Source organism: Oncorhynchus clarkii, chromosome 17 (assembly GCF_045791955.1).
Source record: "Oncorhynchus clarkii lewisi isolate Uvic-CL-2024 chromosome 17, UVic_Ocla_1.0, whole genome shotgun sequence".
Classification (NCBI taxonomy): Eukaryota; Metazoa; Chordata; class Actinopteri; order Salmoniformes; family Salmonidae; genus Oncorhynchus; species Oncorhynchus clarkii.
Window position 1 is genome coordinate 8480418 of NC_092163.1, and position 20326 is coordinate 8500743.

The 20326-nt window shown below is 49.5% G+C and overlaps 1 protein-coding gene across 1 annotated transcript in view; it reads right to left on the reverse strand.

The window, feature by feature from the left end:
- Positions 1–20326, reverse strand: part of LOC139370193 (soluble calcium-activated nucleotidase 1-like) — a 31987-nt gene continuing 11661 nt past the window's right edge. The window contains exons 2-5 of the mRNA XM_071109534.1: positions 5904–6030; positions 1687–1827; positions 1391–1594; positions 1–1160 (exon numbers count right to left, since the gene is read on the reverse strand). Of these exons, the coding sequence (XP_070965635.1) occupies positions 790–1160; positions 1391–1594; positions 1687–1827; positions 5904–6030 (843 nt within the window). The 3' untranslated portion in view covers positions 1–789. The remainder of the gene's footprint in view (positions 1161–1390; positions 1595–1686; positions 1828–5903; positions 6031–20326) is intronic.

Consider the following 20326-nt stretch of genomic DNA (forward strand, 5'->3'; position numbering starts at 1 on the left):
TTTTCTGTGGTAAGCTGTCCATTATTCAACCAACTCTTTGAACCAGAATGGACATTTTAATCTGAGGTGTTCTGTTTTAAAAGGAAGAGTGAAAACAAGTTAACATAACAGCTGGTGTAAGAAGACCATGCATCTTATTCAGTAGTCTGTTCAACATATGGCAAATGTTGACAAACCCAACGTCATCCAAGTTTTGCATTTGTGAGTTAGTGTTAACAAGGGTCCTCTTCAGGAGGCACAAACGTAAAAAGATAAATACATTATAACGGAAAACTTCAGGTAATTAATGCTCAGTTTTGAAATGTTTCTTTCCGATTTTGCCTACTGAACACAACCCTGTGAGCGTTTGACCACTGTTCAACCATAGATCTTCTTAGGCTGCGTTTAGAGATGCAGCCAATTATTTTGACCAGTCAGATCTGATGTGATTGGTATAAACATCAGAATTGGGCTGTCTGTTTAAACCCAAACTTAGTAGACTACATTACCCAGACTCATTTGGGGGGCCAGGAAGTTGCCCATGTGAAAAATCTTAGGGTGTCTGTCACCAAACACTAGTCGTTTCTCTGGACAACCTTGTTGGTGATGACCGTAACCCTTCCTGGAACAGAGTTCTCTTACCTCATCACACTACTTCACAGGTGTGTCAGGCCACAGGTAGGTGATGTTGGTAAGTTCTAAAAATCAACCCTCTCTCCAGTCTCTCCTCAGGATCCCTCGTCTCTCCTCAGGATCCCTCGTCTCTCCTCAGGATCTCTCCATCCCTCCTCTCTTTCCTCCCCATCCATTTTAAATGAACTCCAGTCCTTCATACTTCAGGTCTCCTATCTTCGTCTCTGGCAGTAACATCCTCCCGTCTAAAGTAAACGCCAGGATGTACGTCGCTATCTTCCCTGCGTCCTCCTCCGACTTCAACGCTAGTACGATCTGATCGTCGGTGTCAGGTACGAACTTGAACGAGGAGAAACCGTGCGTTGGGTGGAGGGGTCCAGCGTGCCCCACGGTGATTTCGCGGAAGTCCGAGGGGCAGGAGAGGAGGAGGTTGGTGGCGCGGTGCTCGTCGGCGACCTCATCGTAGCGTTCGGAGCTGGCGCGGCGGGGGAGGAAGAACCAGCGCTGGAGGCGGTCGGACCACGCTGCAGACTCGTGGATCAGGTAACCTGGAGGGAGAAAGAGAGATACATGAGAGAGAAAGTGTGAGATTAACCCAGTTGACAGAGATGGTGAGATGATCGAGGGAGTGTTTTTCCACACAACTGACTTGGTGCATCAGGTCGCCTCGGAGAAAGAGGTTTAGCGTGACACAAATAATAAAGGGTGTGTCATACATTCTTCCAGGAACCAAGAGGATTAAAGACGGGTGTATTAGACTCCTCCCCCCCTCCCTCACCTGGCGGTTGAATCCCGGCTGCGCTGCGCAGGGCGTTGTAACGCGGTACCCAGTTCTCGTGTTGCACGTTGCCGCGGTAACCCACCATCTTGATCCATTGGGGGTTGTCGTTGATGAACTCTCCGGTAGTGGTCGTCCACTCTTTACCCAGACCACCCACGTAGAGGCACTCATCCTTCACCGCCAGCCACTCCGCCTTGAACCCTACACAGAGGTCAAGGGTTAGAGGTTATTACAGTATGGTCCTGGTGATCCACTCTTTACCCAGACCCCCCCCCCCCCCCCCACACACACACCTTTTGAGACAGACCCGTCTCCATCAGTCAGTATAACCCAGGGTACCGCCTGGTTCCCCTCTATCCTGTAGACAACTCCTGTACGGTCGTCCACACTGTACAGGTGACCGTTGAACGCAACTAGCTCCGACAGCTCCATACCTGGGGGTACAACGATCACTCAGTCAATACAATGATCACTCAGTCAATACGATGATCAGTCAGTCAATACGATGACCAGTCAGTCAATACGATGACCAGTCAGTCAATACGATGATCAGTCAGTCAATACGATGATCAGTCAGTCAATACGATGATCAGTCAGTCAATACGATGATCAGTCAGTCAATACGATGATCAGTCGGTCAATATGATCAGTATTCACACCCCTTAACTTCCTCCACATGTTGTTGTTACAGCCTGAATTCTAACTTCCTCCACATGTTGTTGTGGTACAGCCTGAATTCTAACTTCCTCCTCATGTTGTTGTGGTACAGCCTGAATTTTAACTTCCTCCACATGTGGTTGTGGTACAGCCTGAATTCTAACTTCCTCCACATGTTGTTGTGTTACAGCCTGAATTCTAACTTCCTCCACATGTTGTTGTGGTACAGCCTGAATTCTAACTTCCTCCACATGTTGTTGTGGTACAGCCTGAATTCTAACTTCCTCCTCATGTTGTTGTGGTACAGCCTGAATTCTAACTTCCTCCACATGTTGTTGTGTTACAGCCTGAATTCTAACTTCCTCCGCATGTTGTTGTGGTACAGCCTGAATTCTAACTTCCTCCACATGTTGTTGTGGTACAGCCTGAATTCTAACCTCCATATGTTGTTGTGTTACAGCCTGAATTCTAACTTCCTCCTCATGTTGTTGTGGTACAGCCTGAATTCTAACATCCTCCACATGTTGTTGTGGTACAGCCTGAATTCTAACATCCTCCTCATGTTGTTGTGGTACAGCCTGAATTCTAACTTCCTCCTCATGTTGTTGTGGTACAGCCTGAATTCGAACATCCTCCACATGTTGTTGTGGTACAGCCTGAATTCTAACTTCCTCCACATGTTGTTGTGGTACAGCCTGAATTCTAACTTCCTCCACATGTTGTTGTGTTACAGCCTGAATTCTAACTTCCTCCACATGTTGTTGTGTTACAGCCTGAATTCTAACTTCCTCCACATGTTGTTGTGGTACAGCCTGAATTCTAACTTCCTCCACATGTTGTTGTGTTACAGCCTGAATTCGAACATCCTCCTCATGTTGTTGTGGTACAGCCTGAATTCTAACTTCCTCCACATGTTGTTGTGTTACAGCCTGAATTCTAACTTCCTCCTCATGTTGTTGTGGTACAGCCTGAATTCAAACATCCTCCTCATGTTGTTGTGGTACAGCCTGAATTCTAACTTCCTCCGCATGTTGTTGTGTTACAGCCTGAATTCTAACTTCCTCCACATGTTGTTGTGTTACAGCCTGAATTCTAACTTCCTCCTCATGTTGTTGTGGTACAGCCTGAATTCAAACATCCTCCTCATGTTGTTGTGGTACAGCCTGAATTCTAACTTCCTCCGCATGTTGTTGTGGTACAGCCTGAATTCTAACTTCCTCCTCATGTTGTTGTGGTACAGCCTGAATTCTAACTTCCTCCACATGTTGTTGTGGTACAGCCTGAATTCTAACTTCCTCCTCATGTTGTTGTGTTACAGCCTGCATTTAAAATGGATTCAATTGAGATTGTTTTGTCACTGACCTACACACAATACCTCATAATGTCAAAGTGGAATAATGTTTTTAGACATTTTTACTAATTAATTAAAAATGCTAAGCTGAAATGTCTTGAGTCAATAAGTATTCAACCCCAAAGACCTGGGAGGTTTTCCAGTGCCTTACAAAGAAGGGCACCTATTGGTAGATGGGTAAACATAAAAAGCAGACATTGAATATCCCTTTGAGCATGGTGAAGTTATTAGTTACATTTTGGATGGTGTATCAGCAGACCCAGTCACTACAAAGATAAAGGCGTCCTTCCTTAACGTCCTTCCTAAGGAGAGGAAGGAAACCGCTCAGGGATTTCACAATGAGGCCAATGGTGACTTTAAAACAGTTACAGAGTTTAACGGCTGTGATAGAAGAAAACTCAGGATGGATCAACAACATTGTAGTTACTCCACAATACTAACCTAATGGACAGAGGTTACTCCACAATACTAACCTAATGGACAGAGGTTACTCCACAATACTAACCTGATGGACAGAGGTTACTCCACAATACTAACCTAATGGACAGAGGTTACTCCACAATACTAACCTAATGGACAGAGGTTACTCCACAATACTAACCTGATGGACAGAGGTTACTCCACAATACTAACCTAATGGACAGAGGTTACTCCACAATACTAACCTAATGGACAGAGGTTACTCCACAATACTAACCTGATGGACAGAGGTTACTCCACAATACTAACCTAATGGACAGAGGTTACTCCACAATACTAACCTAATGGACAGAGGTTACTCCACAATACTAACCTAATGGACAGAGTGAAAAGAAGGAAGGCTGTACAGAATAAAAAATATTCCAAAACATGCATCCTGTTTGCAACAATTCACGAAACAAGTAATACTGCTAAAAATGTGGCAAAGCAATTCACTTTTTGTCCTGAATACAAAGTGTTATGTTTGGTACTCTGTCATCCAATACATTACAGAGTACCACTCTACATATATTTAAGCATAGTGGTGTCTGCATCATGTTATGGGTATGCTTGTAAATTGTTAAGGACAGAGTTCTTTTTCAGGATAAACAAGAAATGGAAGAGAGCTAAGCACAGGCATCATCCTAGAGGAAAACCTGGTTCAGTCTGCTTTCCAACAGACACTGGCAGATTAATTCATCTTTCAGCAGGACAATAACCTAAAACACAAGGCCAAATCTACACTGGAGTTGCTTACCAAGAAGACAGTTAATGTTCCTGAGTGGCCGAGTTACAGTTTTGAATTAAATCTACTTGAAAATCGATGGCAAGACTTGGTTGTCTAGCAATGATCAACAACCAATTTGACAGAGCTTGAAGAATTTTTAAATGAAGAAAGCAAAGATTGTACAATCCAGTTGTGCACAGCTCTTTGAAACTTTACCAGAAAGACTCACAGCTGTAATCGCTGCCAAAGATTATTCTAACATGTATTGACTCAAGGGTGTGAATACTTATGTAAATAAGATATTTCTGGATTTCATTTTCAATAAATGTTTTCACTTTGTCATTACGGGGTATTGTGTGTAGATGGGTGAGAGGAAAAACATAAATCTGTTGAATTCAGGCTGTAACACAATAAAATGTGGAATAAGTCATGGAGTATGACTACTTTCTGGAGATTTATTCTTCTCATATGACAGAAGAAAGGAGAACACATTCCAACTACTGTTATGTGATACTAGCCTGGCTGCCAGTCCGTCTCTGCCCTCTAGCCACTCCTTACAAAGCCAGACAGTTCCATAAGGAGTTGGCAAGAGAGCAGAATCAGAGTGGTCTGACAGCCAGGCAAAGAGAACACAACACAGTGGTTTAAACCAGTGGCTTTCAAACCTCTCCTCGTGGAACCTCGGACGTTTCACAATTCCATTGTAGAACTAGCTCACCTGATTCCCCTAGCTGACGGTTTGATGATGAGTTGACAAGTTGAATCAGCAGTCCTAGCTCTGGAGTACATTAAAAACATGGAACGACTTGGGGGTCCCTGAGATGTCTGAGAACCCCTGGTTTATACCATTCTCCTCTTCTACTTCGTCTCTGGGGTCTAGGCTGGGTTACTGTAAAGACGCACTATGCAGAAATCACTCCGACATTTCCTGGTTGCTACAATTCTAGTAGTTGTGACAAAATGCAGGTATAGCGTAGAGAATCTAAAACTTAAGAACAGGAAGCATAGAAATAGCGCACACAGGACAGATCTACTGCTTCTTAGACTTGCTGTCAATGAGAACTACAGATCTATAACACGTATTTCTATGCGAATTTGGTCAAGTCGCCCCAAAAAGTGACATATTGCAGCTTTAAAAGCAGTTTGTGACAAATGCTGATATTAAAAAAAAGAAGCTTTGAAGCCATTTGAATAAATGGTACAACATGGTTCGAGCCCCAAATGGCACCCTATTCGCTGTTTTCTGCACTACTAAGTGGTGCGCTAAAGAGGGAAGAGAGTGCCATTTTAGATGGAACCACAGTAACTAAAACCACCTCGTCCCTTCTCAGCCAGGTGGCTCTCCAGGGTCAGGCTGTCTGCGTCCCACTCCACCTCCACTCTGTCCCCACTCTCAGACACCACCAGGTGGCCCCTCCGCATGACGCTGAACCACGTCTGACCCTACAGGACATGAGATCAATAGTTTATTTTAGCATGTAGCTGAACCACGTCTGACCCTACAGGACAGAAGATCAATAGTTTATTTTAGCATGACGCTGAACCAAGTCTGACCCTACAGGACAGAAGATCAATAGTTTATTTTAGCATGACGCTGAACCACGTCTGACCCTACAGGACAGAAGATCAATAGTTTATTTTAGCATGACGCTGAACCAAGTCTGACCCTACAGGACAGAAGATCAATAGTTTATTTTAGCATGACGCTGAACCAAGTCTGACCCTACAGGACAGAAGATCAATAGTTTATTTTAGCATGACGCTGAACCAAGTCTGACCCTACAGGACAGAAGATCAATAGTTTATTTTAGCATGACGCTGAACCAAGTCTGACCCTACAGGACAGAAGATCAATAGTTTATTTTAGCATGACGCTGAACCAAGTCTGACCCTACAGGACAGAAGATCAATAGTTTATTTTAGCATGACGCTGAACCAAGTCTGACCTACAGGACAGAAGATCAATAGTTTATTTTAGCATGACGCTGAACCAAGTCTGACCCTACAGGACAGAAGATCAATAGTTTATTTTAGCATGACGCTGAACCAAGTCTGACCCTACAGGACAGAAGATCAATAGTTTATTTTAGCATGACGCTGAACCACGTCTGACCCTACAGGACAGAAGATCAATAGTTTATTTTAGCATGACGCTGAACCAAGTCTGACCCTACAGGACAGAAGATCAATAGTTTATTTTAGCATGACGCTGAACCAAGTCTGACCCTACAGGACAGAAGATCAATAGTTTATTTTAGCATGACGCTGAACCAAGTCTGACCCTACAGGACAGAAGATCAATAGTTTACTCTACTCCTAAAATAAGATAAATTAAGAAATACAGTATTAATCCCTGATGTAGCTAAACACGTCTGCTCCTTAAAATAAAATAAGCTTGTTGAATTAACATCAAATAAAATCACATTTTCTATTGAGTAAACTTAAAATCACCACACGCTTCAGAGTAAAACAGTTCTAAGAAATAAAGCAAACTGATGAATAAAAGAACATAAACACATGGGAGCTAAGTGGAGCTGTGGTCTAAGGCTCTGCTAGCTGTGGTCTAAGGCTCTGCTAGCTGTGGTCTAAGGCTCTGCTAGCTGTGGTCTAAGGCTCTGCTAGCTGTGGTCTAAGACTCTGCTAGCTGTGGTCTAAGGCTCTGCTAGCTGTGGTCTAAGGCTCTGCTAGCTGTGGTATAAGGCTCTGCTAGCTGTGGTCTAAGGCTCTGTATCACACTGCTAGCTGTGGTCTAAGGCTCTGCTAGCTGTGGTCTAAGGCTCTGCTAGCTGTGGTCTAAAGCTCTGCTAGCTGTGGTCTAAGGCTCTGTATCACACTGCTAGCTGTGGTCTAAGGCTCTGCTAGCTGTGGTCTAAGGCTCTGCTAGCTGTGGTCTAAGGCTCTGCATCACTCTGCTAGCTGTGGTCTAAGGCTCTGCTAGCTGTGGTGTAAGGCTCTGCTAGCTGTGGTCTAAGGCTCTGCTAGCTGTGGTCTAAGGCTCTGCTAGCTGTGGTCTAAGGCTCTGCTAGCTGTGGTCTAAGGCTCTGCATCACTCTGCTAGCTGTGGTCTAAGGCTCTGCTAGCTGTGGTCTAAGGCTCTGCTAGCTGTGGTCTAAGGCTCTGCTAGCTGTGGTCTAAGGCTCTGTATCACACTGCTAGATGTGGTCTAAGGCTCTGCTAGCTGAGGTCTAAGGCTCTGTATCACACTGCTAGCTGTGGTCTAAGGCTCTGCTAGCTGTGGTCTAAGGCTCTGTATCACACTGCTAGCTGTGGTCTAAGGCTCTGCTAGCTGTGGTCTAAGGCTCTGCTAGCTGTGGTCTAAGGCTCTGCTAGCTGTGGTCTAAGGCTCTGCTAGCTGTGGTCTAAGGCTCTGCATCACTCTGCTAGCTGTGGTCTAAGGCTCTGCTAGCTGTGGTCTAAGGCTCTGCTAGCTGTGGTCTAAGGCTCTGCTAGCTGTGGTCTAAGGCTCTGTATCACACTGCTAGCTGTGGTCTAAGGCTCTGCTAGCTGTGGTCTAAGGCTCTGTATCACACTGCTAGCTGTGGTCTAAGGCTCTGCTAGCTGTGGTCTAAGGCTCTGCTAGCTGTGGTCTAAGGCTCTGCTAGCTGTGGTCTAAGGCTCTGCTAGCTGTGGTCTAAGGCTCTGTATCACACTGCTAGCTGTGGTCTAAGGCTCTGCTAGCTGTGGTCTAAGGCTCTGCTAGCTGTGGTCTAAGGCTCTGCTAGCTGTGGTCTAAGGCTCTGTATCACACTGCTAGCTGTGGTCTAAGGCTCTGCTAGCTGTGGTCTAAGGCTCTGCAAGCTGTGGTCTAAGGCAATGTATCACACTGCTAGCTGTGGTCTAAGGCTCTGCTAGCTGTGGTCTAAGGCTCTGTATCACACTGCTAGCTGTGGTCTAAGGCTTTGCTAGCTGTGGTCTAAGGCTCTGTATCACACTGCTAGCTGTGGTCTAAGGCTCTGTATCACACTGCTAGCTGTGGTCTAAGGCTCTGCTAGCTGTGGTCTAAGGCTCTGCTAGCTGTGGTCTAACGCTCTGCTAGCTGTGGTCTAAGGCTCTGCTAGCTGTGGTCTAAGGCTCTGCTAGCTGTGGTCTAAGGCTCTGCTAGCTGTGGTCTAAGGCTCTGCTAGCTGTGGTCTAAGGCTCTGCTAGCTGTGGTCTAAGGCTCTGCTAGCTGTGGTCTAAGGCTCTGCATCACTCTGCTAGCTGTGGTCTAAGGCTCTGCTAGCTGTGGTCTAAGGCTCTGCTAGCTGTGGTCTAAGGCTCTGCTAGCTGTGGTCTAAGGCTCTGTATCACACTGCTAGCTGTGGTCTAAGGCTCTGCTAGCTGTGGTCTAAGGCTCTGTATCACACTGCTAGCTGTGGTCTAAGGCTCTGCTAGCTGTGATCTAAGGCTCTGCTAGCTGTGGTCTAAGGCTCTGCTAGCTGTGGTCTAAGGCTCTGCTAGCTGTGGTCTAAGGCTCTGTATCACACTGCTAGCTGTGGTCTAAGGCTCTGCTAGCTGTGGTATAAGGCTCTGTATCACACTGCTAGCTGTGGTCTAAGGCTCTGCTAGCTGTGGTCTAAGGCTCTGCTAGCTGTGGTCTAAGGCTCTGCTAGCTGTGGTCTAAGGCTCTGCTAGCTGTGGTCTAAGGCTCTGTATCACACTGCTAGCTGTGGTCTAAGGCTCTGCTAGCTGTGGTCTAAGGCTCTGTATCACACTGCTAGCTGTGGTCTAAGGCTTTGCTAGCTGTGGTCTAAGGCTCTGTATCACACTGCTAGCTGTGGTCTAAGGCTCTGTATCACACTGCTAGCTGTGGTCTAAGGCTCTGCTAGCTGTGGTCTAAGGCTCTGCTAGCTGTGGTCTAACGCTCTGCTAGCTGTGGTCTAAGGCTCTGCTAGCTGTGGTCTAAGGCTCTGCTAGCTGTGGTCTAAGGCTCTGCTAGCTGTGGTCTAAGGCTCTGCTAGCTGTGGTCTAAGGCTCTGCTAGCTGTGGTCTAAGGCTCTGTATCACACTGCTAGCTGTGGTCTAAGGCTCTGGTAGCTGTGGTCTAAGGCTCTGTATCACACTGCTAGCTGTGGTCTAAGGCTCTGTATCACACTGCTAGCTGTGGTCTAAGGCTCTGCTAGCTGTGGTCTAAGGCTCTGCTAGCTGTGGTCTAAGGCTCTGCATCACACTGCTAGCTGTGGTCTAAGGGTCTACTAGCTGTGGTCTAAGGCTCTGCTAGCTGTGGTCTAAGGCTCTGCTAGCTGTGGTCTAAGGCTCTGCAAGCTGTGGTCTAAGGCTCTGCATCACACTGCTAGCTGTGGTCTAAGGCTCTGCATCACACTGCTAGCTGTGGTCTAAGGCTCTGCTAGCTGTGGTCTAAGGCTCTGCTAGCTGTGGTCTAAGGCTTTGCATCACACTGCTAGCTGTGGTCTAAGGCTCTGCTAGCTGTGGTCTAAGGCTCTGCTAGCTGTGGTCTAACGCTCTGCTAGCTGTGGTCTAAGGCTCTGTATCACACTGCTAGCTGTGGTCTAAGGCTTTGCTAGCTGTGGTCTAAGGCTCTGTATCACACTGCTAGCTGTGGTCTAAGGCTCTGTATCACACTGCTAGCTGTGGTCTAAGGCTCTGCTAGCTGTGGTCTAAGGCTCTGCTAGCTGTGGTCTAAGGCTCTGCTAGCTGTGGTCTAAGGCTCTGCTAGCTGTGGTCTAAGGCTCTGCTAGCTGTGGTCTAAGGCTCTGTATCACACTGCTAGCTGTGGTCTAAGGCTCTGCTAGCTGTGGTCTAAGGCTCTGTATCACACTGCTAGCTGTGGTCTAAGGCTCTGTATCACACTGCTAGCTGTGGTCTAAGGCTCTGCTAGCTGTGGTCTAAGGCTCTGCTAGCTGTGGTCTAAGGCTCTGCATCACACTGCTAGCTGTGGTCTAAGGGTCTACTAGCTGTGGTCTAAGGCTCTGCTAGCTGTGGTCTAAGGCTCTGCTAGCTGTGGTCTAAGGCTCTGCAAGCTGTGGTCTAAGGCTCTGCATCACACTGCTAGCTGTGGTCTAAGGCTCTGCATCACACTGCTAGCTGTGGTCTAAGGCTCTGCTAGCTGTGGTCTAAGGCTCTGCTAGCTGTGGTCTAAGGCTTTGCTAGCTGTGGTCTAACGCTCTGCTAGCTGTGGTCTAAGGCTCTGTATCACACTGCTAGCTGTGGTCTAAGGCTTTGCTAGCTGTGGTCTAAGGCTCTGTATCACACTGCTAGCTGTGGTCTAAGGCTCTGTATCACACTGCTAGCTGTGGTCTAAGGCTCTGCTAGCTGTGGTCTAAGGCTCTGCTAGCTGTGGTCTAAGGCTCTGTATCACACTGCTAGCTGTGGTCTAAGGCTCTGCTAGCTGTGGTCTAAGGCTCTGCTAGCTGTGGTCTAAGGCTCTGCTAGCTGTGGTCTAAGGCTCTGCTAGCTGTGGTCTAAGGCTCTGCTAGCTGTGGTCTAAGGCTCTGCTAGCTGTGGTCTAAGGCTCTGCTAGCTGTGGTCTAAGGCTCTGCTAGCTGTGGTCTAAGGCTTTGTATCACACTGCTAGCTGTGGTCTAAGGCTCTGCTAGCTGTGGTCTAAGGCTCTGCTAGCTGTGGTCTAAGGCTCTGCTAGCTGTGGTCTAAGGCTCTGCTAGCTGTGGTCTAAGGCTCTGCTAGCTGTGGTCTAAGGCTCTGCTAGCTGTGGTCTAAGGCTCTGCTAGCTGTGGTCTAAGGCTCTGTATCACACTGCTAGCTGTGGTCTAAGGCTCTGTATCACACTGCTAGCTGTGGTCTAAGGCTCTGCTAGCTGTGGTCTAAGGCTCTGCTAGCTGTGGTCTAAGGCTCTGCATCACACTGCTAGCTGTGGTCTAAGGGTCTACTAGCTGTGGTCTAAGGCTCTGCTAGCTGTGGTCTAAGGCTCTGCTAGCTGTGGTCTAAGGCTCTGCATCACACTGCTAGCTGTGGTCTAAGGCTCTGCTAGCTGTGGTCTAAGGCTCTGCTAGCTGTGGTCTAAGGCTCTGTATCACACTGCTAGCTGTGGTCTAAGGCTCTGCTAGCTGTGGTCTAAGGCTCTGTATCACACTGCTAGCTGTGGTCTAAGGCTCTGCTAGCTGTGATCTAAGGCTCTGCTAGCTGTGGTCTAAGGCTCTGCTAGCTGTGGTCTAAGGCTCTGCTAGCTGTGGTCTAAGGCTCTGTATCACACTGCTAGCTGTGGTCTAAGGCTCTGCTAGCTGTGGTCTAAGGCTCTGTATCACACTGCTAGCTGTGGTCTAAGGCTCTGCTAGCTGTGGTCTAAGGCTCTGCTAGCTGTGGTCTAAGGCTCTGCTAGCTGTGGTCTAAGGCTCTGTATCACACTGCTAGCTGTGGTCTAAGGCTCTGCTAGCTGTGGTCTAAGGCTCTGTATCACACTGCTAGCTGTGGTCTAAGGCTCTGCTAGCTGTGGTCTAAGGCTCTGTATCACACTGCTAGCTGTGGTCTAAGGCTTTGCTAGCTGTGGTCTAAGGCTCTGCATCACACTGCTAGCTGTGGTCTAAGGCTCTGTATCACACTGCTAGCTGTGGTCTAAGGCTCTGTATCACACTGCTAGCTGTGGTCTAAGGCTCTGCTAGCTGTGGTCTAACGCTCTGCTAGCTGTGGTCTAAGGCTCTGCTAGCTGTGGTCTAAGGCTCTGCTAGCTGTGGTCTAAGGCTCTGCTAGCTGTGGTCTAAGGCTCTGCTAGCTGTGGTCTAAGGCTCTGCTAGCTGTGGTCTAAGGCTCTGTATCACACTGCTAGCTGTGGTCTAAGGCTCTGGTAGCTGTGGTCTAAGGCTCTGTATCACACTGCTAGCTGTGGTCTAAGGCTCTGTATCACAATGCTAGCTGTGGTCTAAGGCTCTGCTAGCTGTGGTCTAAGGCTCTGCTAGCTGTGGTCTAAGGCTCTGCATCACACTGCTAGCTGTGGTCTAAGGGTCTACTAGCTGTGGTCTAAGGCTCTGCTAGCTGTGGTCTAAGGCTCTGCAAGCTGTGGTCTAAGGCTCTGCAAGCTGTGGTCTAAGGCTCTGCATCACACTGCTAGCTGTGGTCTAAGGCTCTGCATCACACTGCTAGCTGTGGTCTAAGGCTCTGCTAGCTGTGGTCTAAGGCTCTGCTAGCTGTGGTCTAAGGCTCTGCTAGCTGTGGTCTAAGGCTCTGCTAGCTGTGGTCTAAGGCTTTGCATCACACTGCTAGCTGTGGTCTAAGGCTCTGCTAGCTGTGGTCTAAGGCTCTGCTAGCTGTGGTCTAACGCTCTGCTAGCTGTGGTCTAAGGCTCTGTATCACACTGCTAGCTGTGGTCTAAGGCTCTGTATCACACTGCTAGCTGTGGTCTAAGGCTCTGCTAGCTGTGGTCTAAGGCTCTGCTAGCTGTGGTCTAAGGCTATGCTAGCTGTGGTCTAAGGCTCTGCTAGCTGTGGTCTAAGGCTCTGCTAGCTGTGGTCTAAGGCTCTGCTAGCTGTGGTCTAAGGCTCTGCTAGCTGTGGTCTAAGGCTCTGCTAGCTGTGGTCTAAGGCTCTGCTAGCTGTGGTCTAAGGCTTTGTATCACACTGCTAGCTGTGGTCTAAGGCTCTGCTAGCTGTGGTCTAAGGCTCTGCTAGCTGTGGTCTAAGGCTCTGCTAGCTGTGGTCTAAGGCTCTGCTAGCTGTGGTCTAACGCTCTGCTAGCTGTGGTCTAACGCTCTGCTAGCTGTGGTCTAAGGCTCTGCTAGCTGTGGTCTAAGGCTCTGCTAGCTGTGGTCTAAGGCTCTGCTAGCTGTGGTCTAAGGCTCTGCTAGCTGTGGTCTAAGGCTCTGCTAGCTGTGGTCTAAGGCTCTGCTAGCTGTGGTCTAAGGCTCTGTATCACACTGCTAGCTGTGGTCTAAGGCTCTGGTAGCTGTGGTCTAAGGCTCTGTATCACACTGCTAGCTGTGGTCTAAGGCTCTGTATCACACTGCTAGCTGTGGTCTAAGGCTCTGTATCACACTGCTAGCTGTGGTCTAAGGCTCTGCTAGCTGTGGTCTAAGGCTCTGCATCACACTGCTAGCTGTGGTCTAAGGGTCTACTAGCTGTGGTCTAAGGCTCTGCTAGCTGTGGTCTAAGGCTCTGCTAGCTGTGGTCTAAGGCTCTGCTAGCTGTGGTCTAAGGCTTTGCATCACACTGCTAGCTGTGGTCTAAGGCTCTGCTAGCTGTGGTCTAAGGCTCTGCTAGCTGTGGTCTAACGCTCTGCTAGCTGTGGTCTAAGGCTCTGTATCACACTGCTAGCTGTGGTCTAAGGCTCTGTATCACACTGCTAGCTGTGGTCTAAGGCTCTGCTAGCTGTGGTCTAAGGCTCTGCTAGCTGTGGTCTAAGGCTCTGCTAGCTGTGGTCTAAGGCTATGCTAGCTGTGGTCTAAGGCTCTGCTAGCTGTGGTCTAAGGCTCTGCTAGCTGTGGTCTAAGGCTCTGCTAGCTGTGGTCTAAGGCTCTGCTAGCTGTGGTCTAAGGCTCTGCTAGCTGTGGTCTAAGGCTCTGCTAGCTGTGGTCTAAGGCTTTGTATCACACTGCTAGCTGTGGTCTAAGGCTCTGCTAGCTGTGGTCTAAGGCTCTGCTAGCTGTGGTCTAAGGCTCTGCATCACACTGCTAGCTGTGGTCTAAGGGTCTACTAGCTGTGGTCTAAGGCTCTGCTAGCTGTGGTCTAAGGCTCTGCTAGCTGTGGTCTAAGGCTCTGCATCACACTGCTAGCTGTGGTCTAAGGCTCTGCTAGCTGTGGTCTAAGGCTCTGCTAGCTGTGGTCTAAGGCTCTGTATCACACTGCTAGCTGTGGTCTAAGGCTCTGCTAGCTGTGGTCTAAGGCTCTGTATCACACTGCTAGCTGTGGTCTAAGGCTCTGCTAGCTGTGATCTAAGGCTCTGCTAGCTGTGGTCTAAGGCTCTGCTAGCTGTGGTCTAAGGCTCTGCTAGCTGTGGTCTAAGGCTCTGTATCACACTGCTAGCTGTGGTCTAAGGCTCTGCTAGCTGTGGTCTAAGGCTCTGTATCACACTGCTAGCTGTGGTCTAAGGCTCTGCTAGCTGTGGTCTAAGGCTCTGCTAGCTGTGGTCTAAGGCTCTGCTAGCTGTGGTCTAAGGCTCTGTATCACACTGCTAGCTGTGGTCTAAGGCTCTGCTAGCTGTGGTCTAAGGCTCTGTATCACACTGCTAGCTGTGGTCTAAGGCTCTGCTAGCTGTGGTCTAAGGCTCTGTATCACACTGCTAGCTGTGGTCTAAGGCTTTGCTAGCTGTGGTCTAAGGCTCTGCATCACACTGCTAGCTGTGGTCTAAGGCTCTGTATCACACTGCTAGCTGTGGTCTAAGGCTCTGTATCACACTGCTAGCTGTGGTCTAAGGCTCTGCTAGCTGTGGTCTAACGCTCTGCTAGCTGTGGTCTAAGGCTCTGCTAGCTGTGGTCTAAGGCTCTGCTAGCTGTGGTCTAAGGCTCTGCTAGCTGTGGTCTAAGGCTCTGCTAGCTGTGGTCTAAGGCTCTGCTAGCTGTGGTCTAAGGCTCTGCTAGCTGTGGTCTAAGGCTCTGTATCACACTGCTAGCTGTGGTCTAAGGCTCTGGTAGCTGTGGTCTAAGGCTCTGTATCACACTGCTAGCTGTGGTCTAAGGCTCTGTATCACAATGCTAGCTGTGGTCTAAGGCTCTGCTAGCTGTGGTCTAAGGCTCTGCTAGCTGTGGTCTAAGGCTCTGCATCACACTGCTAGCTGTGGTCTAAGGGTCTACTAGCTGTGGTCTAAGGCTCTGCTAGCTGTGGTCTAAGGCTCTGCAAGCTGTGGTCTAAGGCTCTGCAAGCTGTGGTCTAAGGCTCTGCATCACACTGCTAGCTGTGGTCTAAGGCTCTGCATCACACTGCTAGCTGTGGTCTAAGGCTCTGCTAGCTGTGGTCTAAGGCTCTGCTAGCTGTGGTCTAAGGCTCTGCTAGCTGTGGTCTAAGGCTCTGCTAGCTGTGGTCTAAGGCTTTGCATCACACTGCTAGCTGTGGTCTAAGGCTCTGCTAGCTGTGGTCTAAGGCTCTGCTAGCTGTGGTCTAACGCTCTGCTAGCTGTGGTCTAAGGCTCTGTATCACACTGCTAGCTGTGGTCTAAGGCTCTGTATCACACTGCTAGCTGTGGTCTAAGGCTCTGCTAGCTGTGGTCTAAGGCTCTGCTAGCTGTGGTCTAAGGCTATGCTAGCTGTGGTCTAAGGCTCTGCTAGCTGTGGTCTAAGGCTCTGCTAGCTGTGGTCTAAGGCTCTGCTAGCTGTGGTCTAAGGCTCTGCTAGCTGTGGTCTAAGGCTCTGCTAGCTGTGGTCTAAGGCTCTGCTAGCTGTGGTCTAAGGCTTTGTATCACACTGCTAGCTGTGGTCTAAGGCTCTGCTAGCTGTGGTCTAAGGCTCTGCTAGCTGTGGTCTAAGGCTCTGCTAGCTGTGGTCTAAGGCTCTGCTAGCTGTGGTCTAACGCTCTGCTAGCTGTGGTCTAACGCTCTGCTAGCTGTGGTCTAAGGCTCTGCTAGCTGTGGTCTAAGGCTCTGCTAGCTGTGGTCTAAGGCTCTGCTAGCTGTGGTCTAAGGCTCTGCTAGCTGTGGTCTAAGGCTCTGCTAGCTGTGGTCTAAGGCTCTGCTAGCTGTGGTCTAAGGCTCTGTATCACACTGCTAGCTGTGGTCTAAGGCTCTGGTAGCTGTGGTCTAAGGCTCTGTATCACACTGCTAGCTGTGGTCTAAGGCTCTGTATCACACTGCTAGCTGTGGTCTAAGGCTCTGTATCACACTGCTAGCTGTGGTCTAAGGCTCTGCTAGCTGTGGTCTAAGGCTCTGCATCACACTGCTAGCTGTGGTCTAAGGGTCTACTAGCTGTGGTCTAAGGCTCTGCTAGCTGTGGTCTAAGGCTCTGCTAGCTGTGGTCTAAGGCTCTGCTAGCTGTGGTCTAAGGCTTTGCATCACACTGCTAGCTGTGGTCTAAGGCTCTGCTAGCTGTGGTCTAAGGCTCTGCTAGCTGTGGTCTAACGCTCTGCTAGCTGTGGTCTAAGGCTCTGTATCACACTGCTAGCTGTGGTCTAAGGCTCTGTATCACACTGCTAGCTGTGGTCTAAGGCTCTGCTAGCTGTGGTCTAAGGCTCTGCTAGCTGTGGTCTAAGGCTCTGCTAGCTGTGGTCTAAGGCTATGCTAGCTGTGGTCTAAGGCTCTGCTAGCTGTGGTCTAAGGCTCTGCTAGCTGTGGTCTAAGGCTCTGCTAGCTGTGGTCTAAGGCTCTGCTAGCTGTGGTCTAAGGCTCTGCTAGCTGTGGTCTAAGGCTCTGCTAGCTGTGGTCTAAGGCTTTGTATCACACTGCTAGCTGTGGTCTAAGGCTCTGCTAGCTGTGGTCTAAGGCTCTGCTAGCTGTGGTCTAAGGCTCTGCTAGCTGTGGTCTAAGGCTCTGCTAGCTGTGGTCTAAGGCTCTGCTAGCTGTGGTCTAAGGCTCTGCTAGCTGTGGTCTAACGCTCTGCTAGCTGTGGTCTAAGGCTCTGCTAGCTGTGGTCTAAGGCTCTGCTAGCTGTGGTCTAAGGCTCTGCTAGCTGTGGTCTAAGGCTCTGCTAGCTGTGGTCTAAGGCTCTGCTAGCTGTGGTCTAAGGCTCTGCTAGCTGTGGTCTAAGGCTCTGTATCACACTGCTAGCTGTGGTCTAAGGCTCTGGTAGCTGTGGTCTAAGGCTCTGTATCACACTGCTAGCTGTGGTCTAAGGCTCTGTATCACACTGCTAGCTGTGGTCTAAGGCTCTGTATCACACTGCTAGCTGTGGTCTAAGGCTCTGCTAGCTGTGGTCTAAGGCTCTGCATCACACTGCTAGCTGTGGTCTAAGGGTCTACTAGCTGTGGTCTAAGGCTCTGCTAGCTGTGGTCTAAGGCTCTGCTAGCTGTGGTCTAAGGCTCTGCAAGCTGTGGTCTAAGGCTCTGCATCACACTGCTAGCTGTGGTCTAAGGCTCTGCATCACACTGCTAGCTGTGGTCTAAGGCTCTGCTAGCTGTGGTCTAAGGCTCTGCTAGCTGTGGTCTAAGGCTTTGCATCACACTGCTAGCTGTGGTCTAAGGCTCTGCTAGCTGTGGTCTAAGGCTCTGCTAGCTGTGGTCTAACGCTCTGCTAGCTGTGGTCTAAGGCTCTGTATCACACTGCTAGCTGTGGTCTAAGGCTTTGCTAGCTGTGGTCTAAGGCTCTGTATCACACTGCTAGCTGTGGTCTAAGGCTCTGTATCACACTGCTAGCTGTGGTCTAAGGCTCTGCTAGCTGTGGTCTAAGGCTCTGCTAGCTGTGGTCTAAGGCTCTGTATCACACTGCTAGCTGTGGTCTAAGGCTCTGCTAGCTGTGGTCTAAGGCTCTGCTAGCTGTGGTCTAAGGCTCTGCTAGCTGTGGTCTAAGGCTCTGCTAGCTGTGGTCTAAGGCTCTGCTAGCTGTGGTCTAAGGCTCTGCTAGCTGTGGTCTAAGGCTCTGCTAGCTGTGGTCTAAGGCTCTGCTAGCTGTGGTCTAAGGCTTTGTATCACACTGCTAGCTGTGGTCTAAGGCTCTGCTAGCTGTGGTCTAAGGCTCTGCTAGCTGTGGTCTAAGGCTCTGCTAGCTGTGGTCTAAGGCTCTGCTAGCTGTGGTCTAAGGCTCTGCTAGCTGTGGTCTAAGGCTCTGCTAGCTGTGGTCTAAGGCTCTGCTAGCTGTGGTCTAAGGCTCTGTATCACACTGCTAGCTGTGGTCTAAGGCTCTGTATCACACTGCTAGCTGTGGTCTAAGGCTCTGCTAGCTGTGGTCTAAGGCTCTGCTAGCTGTGGTCTAAGGCTCTGCATCACACTGCTAGCTGTGGTCTAAGGGTCTACTAGCTGTGGTCTAAGGCTCTGCTAGCTGTGGTCTAAGGCTCTGCTAGCTGTGGTCTAAGGCTCTGCTAGCTGTGGTCTAAGGCTCTGCAAGCTGTGGTCTAAGGCTCTGCAAGCTGTGGTCTAAGGCTCTGCAAGCTGTGGTCTAAGGCTCTGCATCACACTGCTAGCTGTGGTCTAAGGCTCTGCATCACACTGCTAGCTGTGGTCTAAGGCTCTGCTAGCTGTGGTCTAAGGCTCTGCTAGCTGTGGTCTAAGGCTCTGTATCACACTGCTAGCTGTGGTCTAAGGCTCTGCTAGCTGTGGTCTAAGGCTCTGTATCACACTGCTAGCTGTGGTCTAAGGCTCTGCTAGCTGTGATCTAAGGCTCTGCTAGCTGTGGTCTAAGGCTCTGCTAGCTGTGGTCTAAGGCTCTGCTAGCTGTGGTCTAAGGCTCTGTATCACACTGCTAGCTGTGGTCTAAGGCTCTGCTAGCTGTGGTCTAAGGCTCTGTATCACACTGCTAGCTGTGGTCTAAGGCTCTGCTAGCTGTGGTCTAAGGCTCTGCTAGCTGTGGTCTAAGGCTCTGCTAGCTGTGGTCTAAGGCTCTGTATCACACTGCTAGCTGTGGTCTAAGGCTCTGCTAGCTGTGGTCTAAGGCTCTGTATCACACTGCTAGCTGTGGTCTAAGGCTTTGCTAGCTGTGGTCTAAGGCTCTGTATCACACTGCTAGCTGTGGTCTAAGGCTCTGTATCACACTGCTAGCTGTGGTCTAAGGCTCTGCTAGCTGTGGTCTAACGCTCTGCTAGCTGTGGTCTAAGGCTCTGCTAGCTGTGGTCTAAGGCTCTGCTAGCTGTGGTCTAAGGCTCTGCTAGCTGTGGTCTAAGGCTCTGTATCACACTGCTAGCTGTGGTCTAAGGCTCTGGTAGCTGTGGTCTAAGGCTCTGTATCACACTGCTAGCTGTGGTCTAAGGCTCTGTATCACAATGCTAGCTGGGGTCTAAGGCTCTGCTAGCTGTGGTCTAAGGCTCTGCTAGCTGTGGTCTAAGGCTCTGCATCACACTGCTAGCTGTGGTCTAAGGGTCTACTAGCTGTGGTCTAAGGCTCTGCTAGCTGTGGTCTAAGGCTCTGCAAGCTGTGGTCTAAGGCTCTGCAAGCTGTGGTCTAAGGCTCTGCAAGCTGTGGTCTAAGGCTCTGCATCACACTGCTAGCTGTGGTCTAAGGCTCTGCATCACACTGCTAGCTGTGGTCTAAGGCTCTGCTAGCTGTGGTCTAAGGCTCTGCTAGCTGTGGTCTAAGGCTCTGCTAGCTGTGGTCTAAGGCTTTGCATCACACTGCTAGCTGTGGTCTAAGGCTCTGCTAGCTGTGGTCTAAGGCTCTGCTAGCTGTGGTCTAACGCTCTGCTAGCTGTGGTCTAAGGCTCTGTATCACACTGCTAGCTGTGGTCTAAGGCTCTGTATCACACTGCTAGCTGTGGTCTAAGGCTCTGCTAGCTGTGGTCTAAGGCTCTGCTAGCTGTGGTCTAAGGCTATGCTAGCTGTGGTCTAAGGCTCTGCTATCTGTGGTCTAAGGCTCTGCTAGCTGTGGTCTAAGGCTCTGTATCACACTGCTAGCTGTGGTCTAAGGCTCTGTATCACACTGCTAGCTGTGGTCTAAGGCTCTGCTAGCTGTGGTCTAAGGCTCTGTATCACACTGCTAGCTGTGGTCTAAGGCTCTGTATCATACTGCTAGCTGTGGTCTAAGGCTCTGCTAGCTGTGGTCTAAGGCTCTGCTAGCTGTGGTCTAAGGCTTTGCATCACACTGCTAGCTGTGGTCTAAGGCTCTGCTAGCTGTGGTCTAAGGCTCTGCTAGCTGTGGTCTAAGGCTCTGCTAGCTGTGGTCTAACGCTCTGCTAGCTGTGGTCTAAGGCTCTGTATCACACTGCTAGCTGTGGTCTAAGGCTCTGTATCACACTGCTAGCTGTGGTCTAAGGCTCTGCTAGCTGTGGTCTAAGGCTCTGCTAGCTG